General features: G+C 41.4%; 1 protein-coding gene across 1 annotated transcript; it reads left to right on the forward strand.

Annotated features, from left to right (window-relative positions):
• The first annotated feature begins 3,676 nt into the window (after window positions 1-3,676).
• Window positions 3,677-11,560, forward strand: LOC138979995 (endonuclease 8-like 1). Its single transcript, XM_070352764.1, has 6 exons — window positions 3,677-4,353; window positions 6,758-6,877; window positions 7,403-7,581; window positions 7,965-8,120; window positions 8,627-8,685; window positions 9,920-11,560. The coding sequence occupies exons 1-6, from the start codon at window positions 3,878-3,880 to the stop codon at window positions 10,307-10,309; spliced, it is 1,380 nt and encodes a 459-aa protein (XP_070208865.1). The 5' UTR covers window positions 3,677-3,877; the 3' UTR covers window positions 10,310-11,560.
• The last annotated feature ends 370 nt before the right edge of the window (window positions 11,561-11,930 follow it).

Here is an 11,930-nt window from a genome sequence, read left to right on the forward strand (position 1 = left end):
GTATGAGCTCGATGAAGTCTCGTCATTCGTGTTTCTGATTGATCTCGGGACATCAACTTTACACGGAATATATAAAATAGACTTTACGTGGAAAATTGTTATTATATACCCTGATCAGCGGGTGTTGTTGTAGCTCTGTGTGTTGTCAGTTATTGTTGTCTGTCAGCTCTTCAGTTTGTGTTGGCCGTTTTGTGTTTTACGTTGTGACTAAATAGCCTACTACCCCGCTGACACTGACATTCTGTTCTCTTCTCACGCTTGAACTGACTTGAAAACAACCATGACGACTAAGTTCTCAGAAAGTACCGTCTCAGATACAATGAACCGCTCATTTGGCCTGCCACAGCAGAGAGGATTACTGCACATAAGGACGGTCTAAAATTGAAGCACACAAAAAACTAAAACAAAAACACACACGCACACACAAACCCCACCACCACCACCACCACCACCACCACCACAACAAAAACAACAACAACAACAACAACAACAACAACAACAACAATAAAACAAACAACAACAAAACGCACACACAAAAACAAACAAGTCGCGTTAGGCGAAATTACTACATTTAGTCAAGCTGTGGAACTCACAGAATGAAACTGAACGCACTGCATTTTTTCACAACGACCGTAGTCCGCCGCTCGTGCAAAAGGCTGTGAAATTGACGAGCCTGTTTAGCGCGGTAGTGGTTGCGCTGTGCTGCATAGCACGCTTTTCGGTACCTCTCTTCGTTTTAACTTTTTGAACGTGTTTTTAATCCAAACATATCATATCTATATGTTTTTGGAATCAGGAACCGACAAGAAATAAGATGGAATTGTTTTTAAATCGATTTTGGAAAAAAAATGTTAATCATAATTTTGATATTTTTAATTTTCAGAGCTTGTTTTTAATCCGAATAGAACATATTTATATGTTTTTGGGATCAGAACATGATGAAGAATAAAATGAACGTAATTTTGGATCGTTTTATAAAAAAATTATTTTAATTACAATTTTCAGATTTTTAATGACCAAAGTTATTAATTCATTTTTAAGCCTCCAAGCTGAAATGCAATACCAAAGTCCGGCCTTCGTTTAAGATTGCTTGGCCAAAATTGCAATCAATTTTTATTGAAAAATGAGGGTGTGACAGTGCCGCCTCAACTTTTACAAAGAGCCGGATATGACGTCATCAAAGACATTTATCCAAAAAATGATAAAACCGTCTGGGGATATCATACCCAGGAACTCTCATGCAAACTTTCATAAAGATCGGTCTAGTAGTTTACTCTGAATCGCTCTACACACACACACACACACACACACACACACACACACACACACACACACACACTGACACTCACACACACACACACACACACACACACACACACACACACACATACATACACAACGACCCTCGTCTCGATTCCCCCTCTATGTTAAAACATTAATTTAGTCAAACTGACTTGACTAAATGTAACAAGTCGCGTAAGGCGAAAATACAATATTTAGTCAAGTAGCTGTCGAACTCACAGAATGAAACTGAACGCAATGCCATTTTACTCGTAGCATCGTCAGGCCACCGCTCATGGCAAAGGCAGTGAAATTGACAAGAAGAGCGGGGTAGTAGTTGCGCTAAGAAGGATAGCACGCTTTTCTGTACCTCTCTTTGTTTTAACTTTCTGAGCGTGTTTTCAATCCAAACATATCATATCTATATGTTTTTGGAATCAGGAACCGACAAGGAATAAGATGAAAGTGTTTTTAAATTGATTTGGACAATTTAATTTTGATAATAATTTTTATATATTTAATTTTCAGAGCTTGTTTTTAATTCGAATATAACATATTTATATGTTTTTGGAATCAGCAAATGATGGAGAATAAAATAAACGTAAATTTGGATCGTTTTATAAATTTTTATTTTTTTTTTACAATTTTCCGATTTTTAATGACCAAAGTCATTAATTATTTTTTAAGCCACCACGCTGAAATGCAATACCGAACCCCGGGCTTCGTCGAAGATTACTTGACCAAAATTTGAACCAATTTGGTTGAAAAATGAGGGCGTGACAGTGCCGCCTCAACTTTCACGAAAAGCCGGATATGACGTCATCAAAGACATTTATCAAAAAAATGAAAAAAACGTTCGGGGATTTCATACCCAGGAACTCTCATGTCAAATTTCATAAAGATCGGTCCAGTAGTTTAGTCTGAATCGCTCTACACACACACACAGACAGACACACACACACACACACACACACACACATACACCACGACCCTCGTCTCGATTCCCCCTCTATGTTAAAACATTTAGTCAAAACTTGACTAAATGTAAAAACGTTAGGCTCAGTCAAGGGGAGCTCCACTTAGTTAATTCCCCCTTCCCCCTACTCAGTGGCATCCCAACCCCCTCCACCCCCACCCAGACCGGATCAGTCTTAGCCGAGACTGAGGTGAACACACACACACACACACGTCACACACACACACACACACACACACACACGCGCGCGCGCGCACGCACGCACGCACACACACACACACACACACACACACACACACACATGCACACACACACACGGGCCATAGGGAGAGCACTGCTACGACACACACATTACTACTGATGAACAGGCCTGCAACAATACAGGCCGCGTGTAACGACAATGTGATCGAGGACAAAAAATACTGAGTCACAGAAAGAAACATATTATATCTGACAAACCGTATGAATGATTCTTTTTGGATCAGTATATAACTAATAGGCTCATGACTAAATACAAGGGTTATTCTGATCAGTCGTATAGGCTACCTCATTGTGGGTGCAGCCGCTCTGTCGACGGAGAATCCAAATTCTGAGAAAATTCAGATGATGAATTGCATGGTACATCCTCGTCTTGATTGGAACATATGCTTTTCGGATCTTTCAACCAAGCCGGAGAGAGGCGACTGAGACCTATAAATTAAAAAAACACTATTTTGATGGAACAGCCAGTTCAAAGGACAAGATGGGCATATTCTTTTTTTCTTTTCAGGTTTTCCATACGTACTTATACATGTCAAAATTGACATACATAATTTATAAATACGAAAACAACAAGCCTATGACTGGGCATATTCCTCATCATTTTTTTTCCGGGTAAACTTGAACTTTAGCGTGTTAAATTCATAGCTCAGAATTCAGAGGCATTTAAGTCTCCAGATTTGTAGAACCTGCACTTGTAATAATAAAAAGTCATTTTAGATCCTTTTGAAGTTACGGAATGAACTCCGATGAACTGTACGAATGCATTTCGTTTACATGGGTCAAAGTCAAAGAAGGAATTATCCGTATGAGCGAACAAGGGAGACAACTCTTAATAATAATAATAATAATAAATAACTTTTGACAACGTACTCCATTTTCCGTGCATTTTCGTCGATTGAACAACCAAATTAATTAATTATGCTCAAGTTTGAAGCTCACTGATCCGTCAATTAACACGACAAAATTAATGTTCTCTGGCTTGCCGCTTACATGGACTTGTATCAAAAATAAGTAAAGAATTTAACACGCTAAAGTTCCAGATTTTCGTCTAAGACAGGAGACAATTATTTTGTTTGTGATATTCACTTACTGAATCAATGCAGATTAAAAATGTTAGTCAAACAACCATATTTATATCGGGATACCATTTCAGTGTGTCCGTCATGTGCCTGCGTTAGTAAAGTCCTCGGGACGCATGCGTCGGCAAGACCACGTCACGGAAATAGCCGAAGATTGCCGACAGGAAGTAAACAAAACTTCCACCTTACGTAAACTCGACCATACACACGTGTGAGGAACGAAGAAGTACGGCATCTCTGGATTTTCAGCCCTGTCGTCAAAACCAAGCACCGATCCACCATGCCTGAAGGTCCAGAACTGCATCTGTCAAGCCAGTTTATCAACAGCATATGCAAAGGCCGCATATTTGCCGGGAAAGTACGGAGAAACCCGATTCACAAGTGCGCTGATGTTGTGTGGGATGCGGCTGCTTACACAATCTCAGCTGTGTCGCGCGGAAAAGAACTCAAGGTTTTCCTGCAGTCGTTGAAGTCAGAGAAAGACATCAAACCAAAGATCGAAAATGGGGTCGCGGTTAGGGAAAAAGACAGTCCCGAAAAGCTTGAGATCTTGTTCAAGTTTGGCATGTCGGGGAAGTTCGAATTCACCTCCTCGAACCAGATGCCGAAACACGCCCATCTTAGCTTCTACACCAAAACAGAACCCAGCATGGTTCTCAGTTTTGTGGACTATCGGCGGTTCGGAAGGTGGGAGGTCGGAGCAGACTGGACGTCTGACAGAGGCCCTTGCGTCCTCTTTGAGTATCCCCAGTTCAGGTGATTAGAATGATTTTTTGTGAGCCTTTAATTGTGACTTTCTCTCCTGAGTGTGTAATTGTAAATAATCTGAATAACAGACGTGTTTGTGTGAAGGTGCACATTCATAGGGTAATGGTGACGGTGTCACGAACTGAAACCTCTGCCTGACCAATCCTTCTCATTGCCGTCAATGCACATGCGCTAAGGGAAATCAATTAGGTCGTGAATGTCAACATTGAGCTACAGGAAAGTGAGGTGGAGAAAGACTTGGGTGTGCACGTCGACAACAGACTGAGCTTCAAAGAACACGTCAGCATAGTCTCTGGAAAGGCCAACCAGATCGTGGGCGTCATCAGGAGAACTTTTGACTACCTGACGGAGGAAATGTTCATCCAACTATACAAGAGTCTGGTCCGACCCAAGCTGGAATACGGGCACTCAGTGTGGCAGCCACACCACAAGACGCTATGTGCTGAAGTGGAGAACGTGCAACGCAGAGCGACCAAACTCATTCCAGGTCTGAAAGACGAGCCCTACTGTGAGAGGCTGAAAGCTCTGAAACTTCCAAGCCTGGAACACCGTCGCCTGCGGGGCGACATGATAGATGCCTTCAAGTATGTGCACGGCATGTACGAAGCGGACAGACCCCACTTTGAGCCCATCAGCAGTAGAGACACTAGAGGCCACTCTCTGAAACTCGGCAAAGACCACTGTAGACTGAACGTACGAAGCAATTACTTCTCCCAGCGAGTAGTGAACACCTGGAACAGTTTGCCTGAAGAGGCAGTAACAGCGCCATCAGTCAACAGCTTTAAGACCAGGATAGACAATTTCTGGCGCCACAGTACTTCTATGTACAACCCTACCCTGCCTCGTTTAGATTGTAGAACAGCCCGCCACGCATGCTACAGTCTAGTAATTAATAGGACCTATGTAAAGGCTACACAGCCTACCTCATAGAAAACTTCAAGTTCAAGTTCAAGTGAACAACCTAATCCTAACCCTAATCCTAACCCTAACCCTAACCCTGACCCATGGTTCGTTCGGTCAAAGGGTCGCATTTTTTAAGCCTAAGATTGGCGCATGCGCATTGACCGCAATGAGAAGGATTGTTCAGCAGAGGTTTCAGTTCGTGACAACGGCATAATTTTCAGTGCAGGTCAGTGTTTATTGATATGTCTATAGGCATGTTCACACAACACACACATGCAGACGCACACCTCGATCATAACACATTTACGCACATATGTATCTTCATTTGCACATGTATGTAAAACAAATATATATGTTACAGTCATATTTATATTCGAAACATGATTATCCAGGAGTATGTACTACCAGGGCTTTACATGAACTTAGACACACAAAAACAAGTACATATGTATGCATGTGTTCTTAACTTCTAATAAGTATGTGCGCACAATTTGTATGATCTTACAAGACCACAACTGCTAGGTTACCATCTTTAGGCTCCGGACTGGTCACTGCCGGCTCCTAGCCCACCTGTACAGAATGAAGATCTCCCACACAGATGACTGTCCGTGTGGAACAGGCTTGCAGACCCCAGAACATGTCCTCCAGACATTCCCAACCTTTGCGAACCTGAGAAGGGAATTCTGGCCAGAGATAGTAGACCTGAAGGAAAAACTGTGGGGTGACAACCTTCACAGTCTAGCATGGCAACGGGAACACAGAAGAAGAAGAAGTATGATCTGCAGTTCAATGTCCACTGGAGTGACTTAATGACAAATATGAAAGTCATTGAAGATGCCAAAGCCACCAGTAGAGAGATAAAGCTGCTGAAGTTACAACTGCACTGGGCTGGTCATGATGTCAGGATGGAAAACCACCGCCTCCCAAAGAATTGTACTGTTTGGCGAGCTATCCTCTGGCCACCGTGACAGATCGAGGAGCGCCGCAGAGCAGGTGCAAGGACACCCTCAAGAAGGCACTCATCTCCTGTGAGTGTGACATTGACCACTGCCAGTGGGCAGCACAGGCCAGCAAAAGGGAAGCATAGCGGCAAACCACCACCAAAGCCACCTCATTCTTTGAGGATACCCATAGAGCCGGCATAGAAGAAAATACAGGCAGCACCACAAAAACCACATCTCTACAACAGCACCTTCCCCTGTAGCTGTTATAGCAGGTCGCATAGGTCTTATTGGCCACCAGAGTGCTTGCATCAGATGAGGAACGCTTTCATAAATCCTCCTTTGCGAAGTCATCCAAGCCAAGGAGACCCCAACCACCAAATCATTTCTGGTCTCCTTACCACATAATTGTTTACAGCTGCCTGTGATGATGTTAGTTTCCTGTATGTGTAGTGGCCAAGTTGGTAGAGTGTGGTTTAGGCCTGGAAGCAGTTAATATAATTCCGTTTTGAAAACCTAACTATCAGTGTTTTTGTGTCTTTCACCAGGTCCAATGTCTTGAAAAACCTGTCCAATTCTGCTTTCAACAAACCGGTCTGCGAAACTCTGCTCAACCAGAAATACTTCAATGGAATCGGCAACTACCTTCGTGCTGAAATCTGCTTCAGGTAACACTTTCACTGACATGGTGAAATTATAAACCTCTGGTCTCTTCAAAGTAAGCAGTTTCAGCCTTTCTAATTCAAACTTGCCCTGATAATGTGCCAGCATGTTAAATTACTTCCTTTTTGTTTTAGTGTCAGACTTTCAGATGACATGGACCCAGACAACTTTATTTTGTTTAATGACAAATTCATAATGGGACAGTATGAGCACTGATATCGCTGTTCATGCAAAGATTTCATTTTGGTTACACTTGCAGAGTACAATAAGATGTGTACCAATTAATAGTATAGAACTGACCAAATAAAATTGCATTATGCACTTTTTTTCATTTCTTATTGTTTACTCTCTGCGTAGATATATTGTCTATAATTTTTTCATGATTTATCCAGACAAACTGTGTAAACTATCAAGTGATAGAATGTGTTAAATTTAATTGTGTAAAACAGTCAAGAGATACATGATATGATGAATAAATCATTTGCCTTGTTTAAAAAAGACACCCCAAAACCCAATTGTTTCATTTGCAGGAGTGGAGTGCGTCCATTCGAACAAGCTCGGTCAGTATTTGCCGCACTTCCTGACGTCCCTGAAGATGTCAAGGTCAAGATGGAGGGTGTGGTCAGTCAGCCAGTCAAGGTCAAGGCTGAAGCGGAGGTAGACATCTTGCAGCTGTGCAATACCATTGCTTTGGAAGTGGTTGGACTTGGTGAGCACATTTTAGGCATACTAATTTACTGTAGTTGTCAACCACAAGAAATCGTGTCGACTGAGCAGCCATGCAGTCGGTATGGTATAAGTGTAGAAATTGGCTCCCAGGGCATACAAATGCAAGTCTTGAGATATGTGTGTATTTGTTCCTGTATCACACTATGAGATTAATGAATATCTCATTGACCATCACCATTTGCTATTCCAATATGATGCTTTTAATGTAGTGATTTGCTTGTGGATCTGTCAGGAAACAGCAGGACTATGATACATTTTACTACCACTCTAATTATAATAGTACAAGAATGCTCATTATTGTGCTTCTTTATATTTGCCATGCTAAGCTTAAAAAGAACTGTTGTGTACCTATGTCTGTTACAGGTACCAGTCTGTACCTGCCTGAAGATGAGTACTCTGAGGTGTCCAAGTTCAGCCAGTGGCTGCAGTGCTACTACAAGCCAGGCATGAAGAACATTACTGACCACAACAAGCGCACCATGTGGTTCCATGGCGACGCTGGTCCAATGTTACCCAAAGGTCAGTCCAATTAAACTATCAGTAATCTATAAATTAATAAAAACTATCAGGGAATATGATATGGGAATGGGATTTCAATTTAAAAATTATCTTCCGATATACAGAATTAAGGCTATTCTTTGTGCTGAAGTGCTTTATTTTTCATCATTTTTTTTCAGAGTGCATAATCCTGGAAAGAAATCAATCTTTCTTTGACTTCCTTGAAGATTGTTTTGAACACGAAATTTTAAAAGTAATTATATTTGATGTCTGGGTGTTAGGCTTCCTTCAGAAAAATTGTTGTCCCCACTATTTCTCCTGAATGCTTGGTTACATACACATTGTACATATATGAACATCCAAGCATGCATGTGGCATGCCTCTAGACAGAAAGAGGTCGATACAGGCCCTTTAATTGTTCAGGACTGTCACTTCTTTTTGATTAATGCATTCTGGTAAATTCTAGAAGTTGTATGCAGTATATATTTTAAGTTGTCATGTTCTCTTTCTCACTTTTTCTTTCATAGAGGGTGGCTCAAGGAAACGTCATGGGCTGTATGACAAGAAGCTTACAAAGAATGGACAGGTAATGCACTGTTTGTTGTACATGTACAGTTATCATTAACACCACCAACCCAATCACCTGTACTCCTCTGCATGAGTTGATGAGATTGTATGGAAGAAAAGAGAAAGACAGAGAGAGAAAGACAGAGAGAGTGTGGGGGGGGGGGGGGGGGGGGGGGGGCGATCAGATTACAGAGACCTTATTTCAAATTAAAAAGCACAGGCATAAAAAGCACTCAGATAGTGGCGAGTTATGCAGAATAACTCCCACTTAGTCAGACCTGTTTACCCCCAAAACTTGACAAGAGTAATAGTCAAGTCAAAAAATAGTAATCTGATGACCAAAATAGTAACCCAGTGGTTACAAACAACAACATTAATAACACAAACCTTAGTTGAAGCACATTTGAAAATCGTAGTCTGAACTCAAATGGAGTATTTTCCCAAAATAATCCTAAAAAATAGTAATAAATTACTCCAAAATAGTATGGGTAAACAGGTCTGCTTAGTTGTTTTTGTGTGTGTATGCTAATCAGCTTCTTTATTTTATCTTGTACTTGCTATTGTGTGCATATCATGGTTGCCCTTGACTTATCACACACGGTTAATGTGTTTGATGAGTATGGAATGGTATGAATTGTGGACATGATCTGGACACAATGCAGCTCCAATCCATATAATTATGACCAGCCTGAATTGTGTCCCCTGATGTGCCTGTTTGTCCCAACTTTCCTCCAAATGTTTCTGACTAGGCAATCCTATAAGAGCCCGAGTGGTTGTCGAAGTTCTCAGTCTAAGTTTGCAGTCACTGTGCTGTACAGTGCATGAAAGAAATGTTCACCATAGCTATTTTCTGATAGATGCGACTGGTTCAAGGTGTGCAGTGAGACTGAGAACTTATTCAACCGCTCAGCTTTTACAGGAGCGCGCAGTGTGCAGGAGACTTGGAGAGCACAGTTGGGACACCAACACGCACAACAAGGGACACGATCCCTGCATGCTAGTCAAAGATAGATCATAGCTGTATTCTGTCAAAAGCCAATTGCTTAGTTTTAACAATATTCATCAGCTTTAACTGTCATGTCGTCCTTATCCTGACGGCCAGTTTGTGATTTGGTTGTGTCACTTACAATCTTTTCCTGGTGCTCAAAATGCATACTTTCATTTAAAAATGCAAGGTTCTATTTAGCTATATATAGCTTCTCACTTCTTGGCTTACATGACTCATAGTACAAGACTTTGATTTGTGTCTACAGAAAGTAAAACAGGAGGAGACTCAGGAGGAAGAAGAGAGTGAAACCACCACAACCAAATCCCGTACCAAAAAAGTCACAAAAACAAAACAGAGCAGCAAGAAAGAGCAGCCCACCTCTCCGGCCAAAACAAGAAGAATGACTCGCAAAGCCATAGAGACATTACCTGACAAACCAGCCTCTGCAAAGAAAGCTACAAAACGCAAAACAGCTAAAAGAGTGGATGATGACCTTGTTACAAGTTCAGAGGATGCACACACGAATTCAAAGAAGAAACTGTCAGCAGTAAAAGGCAGGGCAAAGAAAGCAAAAGGAGCAATACCAGAAGAAGGGAATGCAGAAGCAACTGTTATTCGCAAGGGGAGGAAGACAGCCACGAGAGCTTCAGTCTGAGTCACAAACAGCATCAACACCAGGGAGGCTGGAACAGAGCCTTCAGAAAAGAAGAAATCCAGGAAGTGACAAATTTAACAATAGTTATTGAGAGAAATAACTTCAGTAACAAACGACTGCTAGTGAGTGAGTTGCAAAACAAACAGAATGAAATCCGGGTGCACCTTTACAGTTGGATTGACATACAGTTTTCATTGTTTCTTTTTTGAGAATGATCGATAGCATGAGAAAAAAGGTTTTTATTGTCCATATTCATGCATGCATGCATAGACATCTGTGAGCAGTGAATGAGCCTGTGAGCAGTGAACCTCAGCTCAGAGGTTGTTTTGCGGTGTGCGTTCAGCTTGACTAGGATTCCAACCTTTCCAACAAATTCGCATATTATATCCAAGAAATGAAAATCCTACAACTACCCCCCACCCCCCCTCCTTCCCAAATGTGAGGATTTTTGCCTTTCTTCAGTATGCGCCCTGCAGCACTGGCTTTGTTATTATTGTGTGTACTTGCTTGTTGAAGAAGCATCTTTCTTCTTCTTTTTCAGCATTCCTCGAAGTGACTTTTCACTTCCATCCCAAATTAATGGTTGTTGCTTGTCAGGAGAAAAGAAAAAAACTTAACACACAAGATACTGCCAACTTTGTATATTGTTCTTATATTCGTAAAGAGGATCTGATGTAGTTATTATACCTGTGTTGTTTTTGTCCTGGTATTTCATGTTTTATCAATAGTTTCTCATATCTATATATAAATACGACTAGTGTCTGTCTGTCTGTTCGCGATGCACGGCCAAAGTTCTCGGTGGATCTTTTTCAAATTTGGACACCGTATTCAGCTACACCCCGGACACAACCTCATCGATGAGATATTTCAACACGTGCTTTGTTTTTGTTTTTGTCGGGATCCACTACCAGTAACTCTTCCTTATCTTCTCCAGTGTTTTCAGCCGCGATTATCTCCCTTCCTCCGTGTGGTGTCAATCCATATTCCCGTTACTATTTTTAGAAGGTCTTCAGTGTTTTGCGCGTTTATCTCCTTTCCTTCGTGCGCTGGTATTCGGCTCTACTTCTTCCCGGCGAAGCCGGTACCCGGCGAAGCAGGTAATCATCTAGTACAGTATATACAGATAAAACACGATAACATTACACTGAAGTGTGAAATCTATTTGCTGTTGCATGGAAAGTAAGATTTTATGAAAGTGTATTCTTGTGACTGTGGGTTTGAAAACTACATTAAAGCTTTGAAGATGTTTTAGTCTCTGTCAAATTTGTTTTGTTGAAATCATGTCGATCATGCATGGATTTTCCTGTGTGAACTTGTCACTCTGTGTGTGTGTGCACACATTCAAACAAAAACAACAGCAGAACAGTGTCTTTCTTTCTTTATTTGGTGTTTAACGTCGTTTTCAACTAGCCCCGAACGGTGAAATATAGAGAACAGTACACAAATACGAACGAAGAGACTCGGAAACTCGAGTCAGTCGTCGCCACGCTCGAGAACTCAAGTGTAATATTTGAAGTTAAAATCTCCCTCGCCTACAGTGCGACAGAATAGCTCAGTTGGTAACGTGCTTGATCATGCGCTAGTCCTTACTTTTGTGGTCCCAGGTTCAATTAACTTTGAC

This window comes from Littorina saxatilis, linkage group LG1 (assembly GCF_037325665.1).
Source record: "Littorina saxatilis isolate snail1 linkage group LG1, US_GU_Lsax_2.0, whole genome shotgun sequence".
NCBI lineage: Eukaryota > Metazoa > Mollusca > Gastropoda > Littorinimorpha > Littorinidae > Littorina > Littorina saxatilis.

Bases quoted from the DNA above. Each gene is read 5' to 3' on its own strand.
- LOC138979995 (XM_070352764.1), top strand. From the start codon at position 3,878: ATGCCTGAAGGTCCAGAACTGCATCTGTCAAGCCAGTTTATCAACAGC. The intron at 6,878-7,402 runs GTAACACTTTCA...TTTCATTTGCAG, and splicing joins CGTGCTGAAATCTGCTTCAG to GAGTGGAGTGCGTCCATTCG. The intron at 8,686-9,919 runs GTAATGCACTGT...TTGTGTCTACAG, and splicing joins AGCTTACAAAGAATGGACAG to AAAGTAAAACAGGAGGAGAC.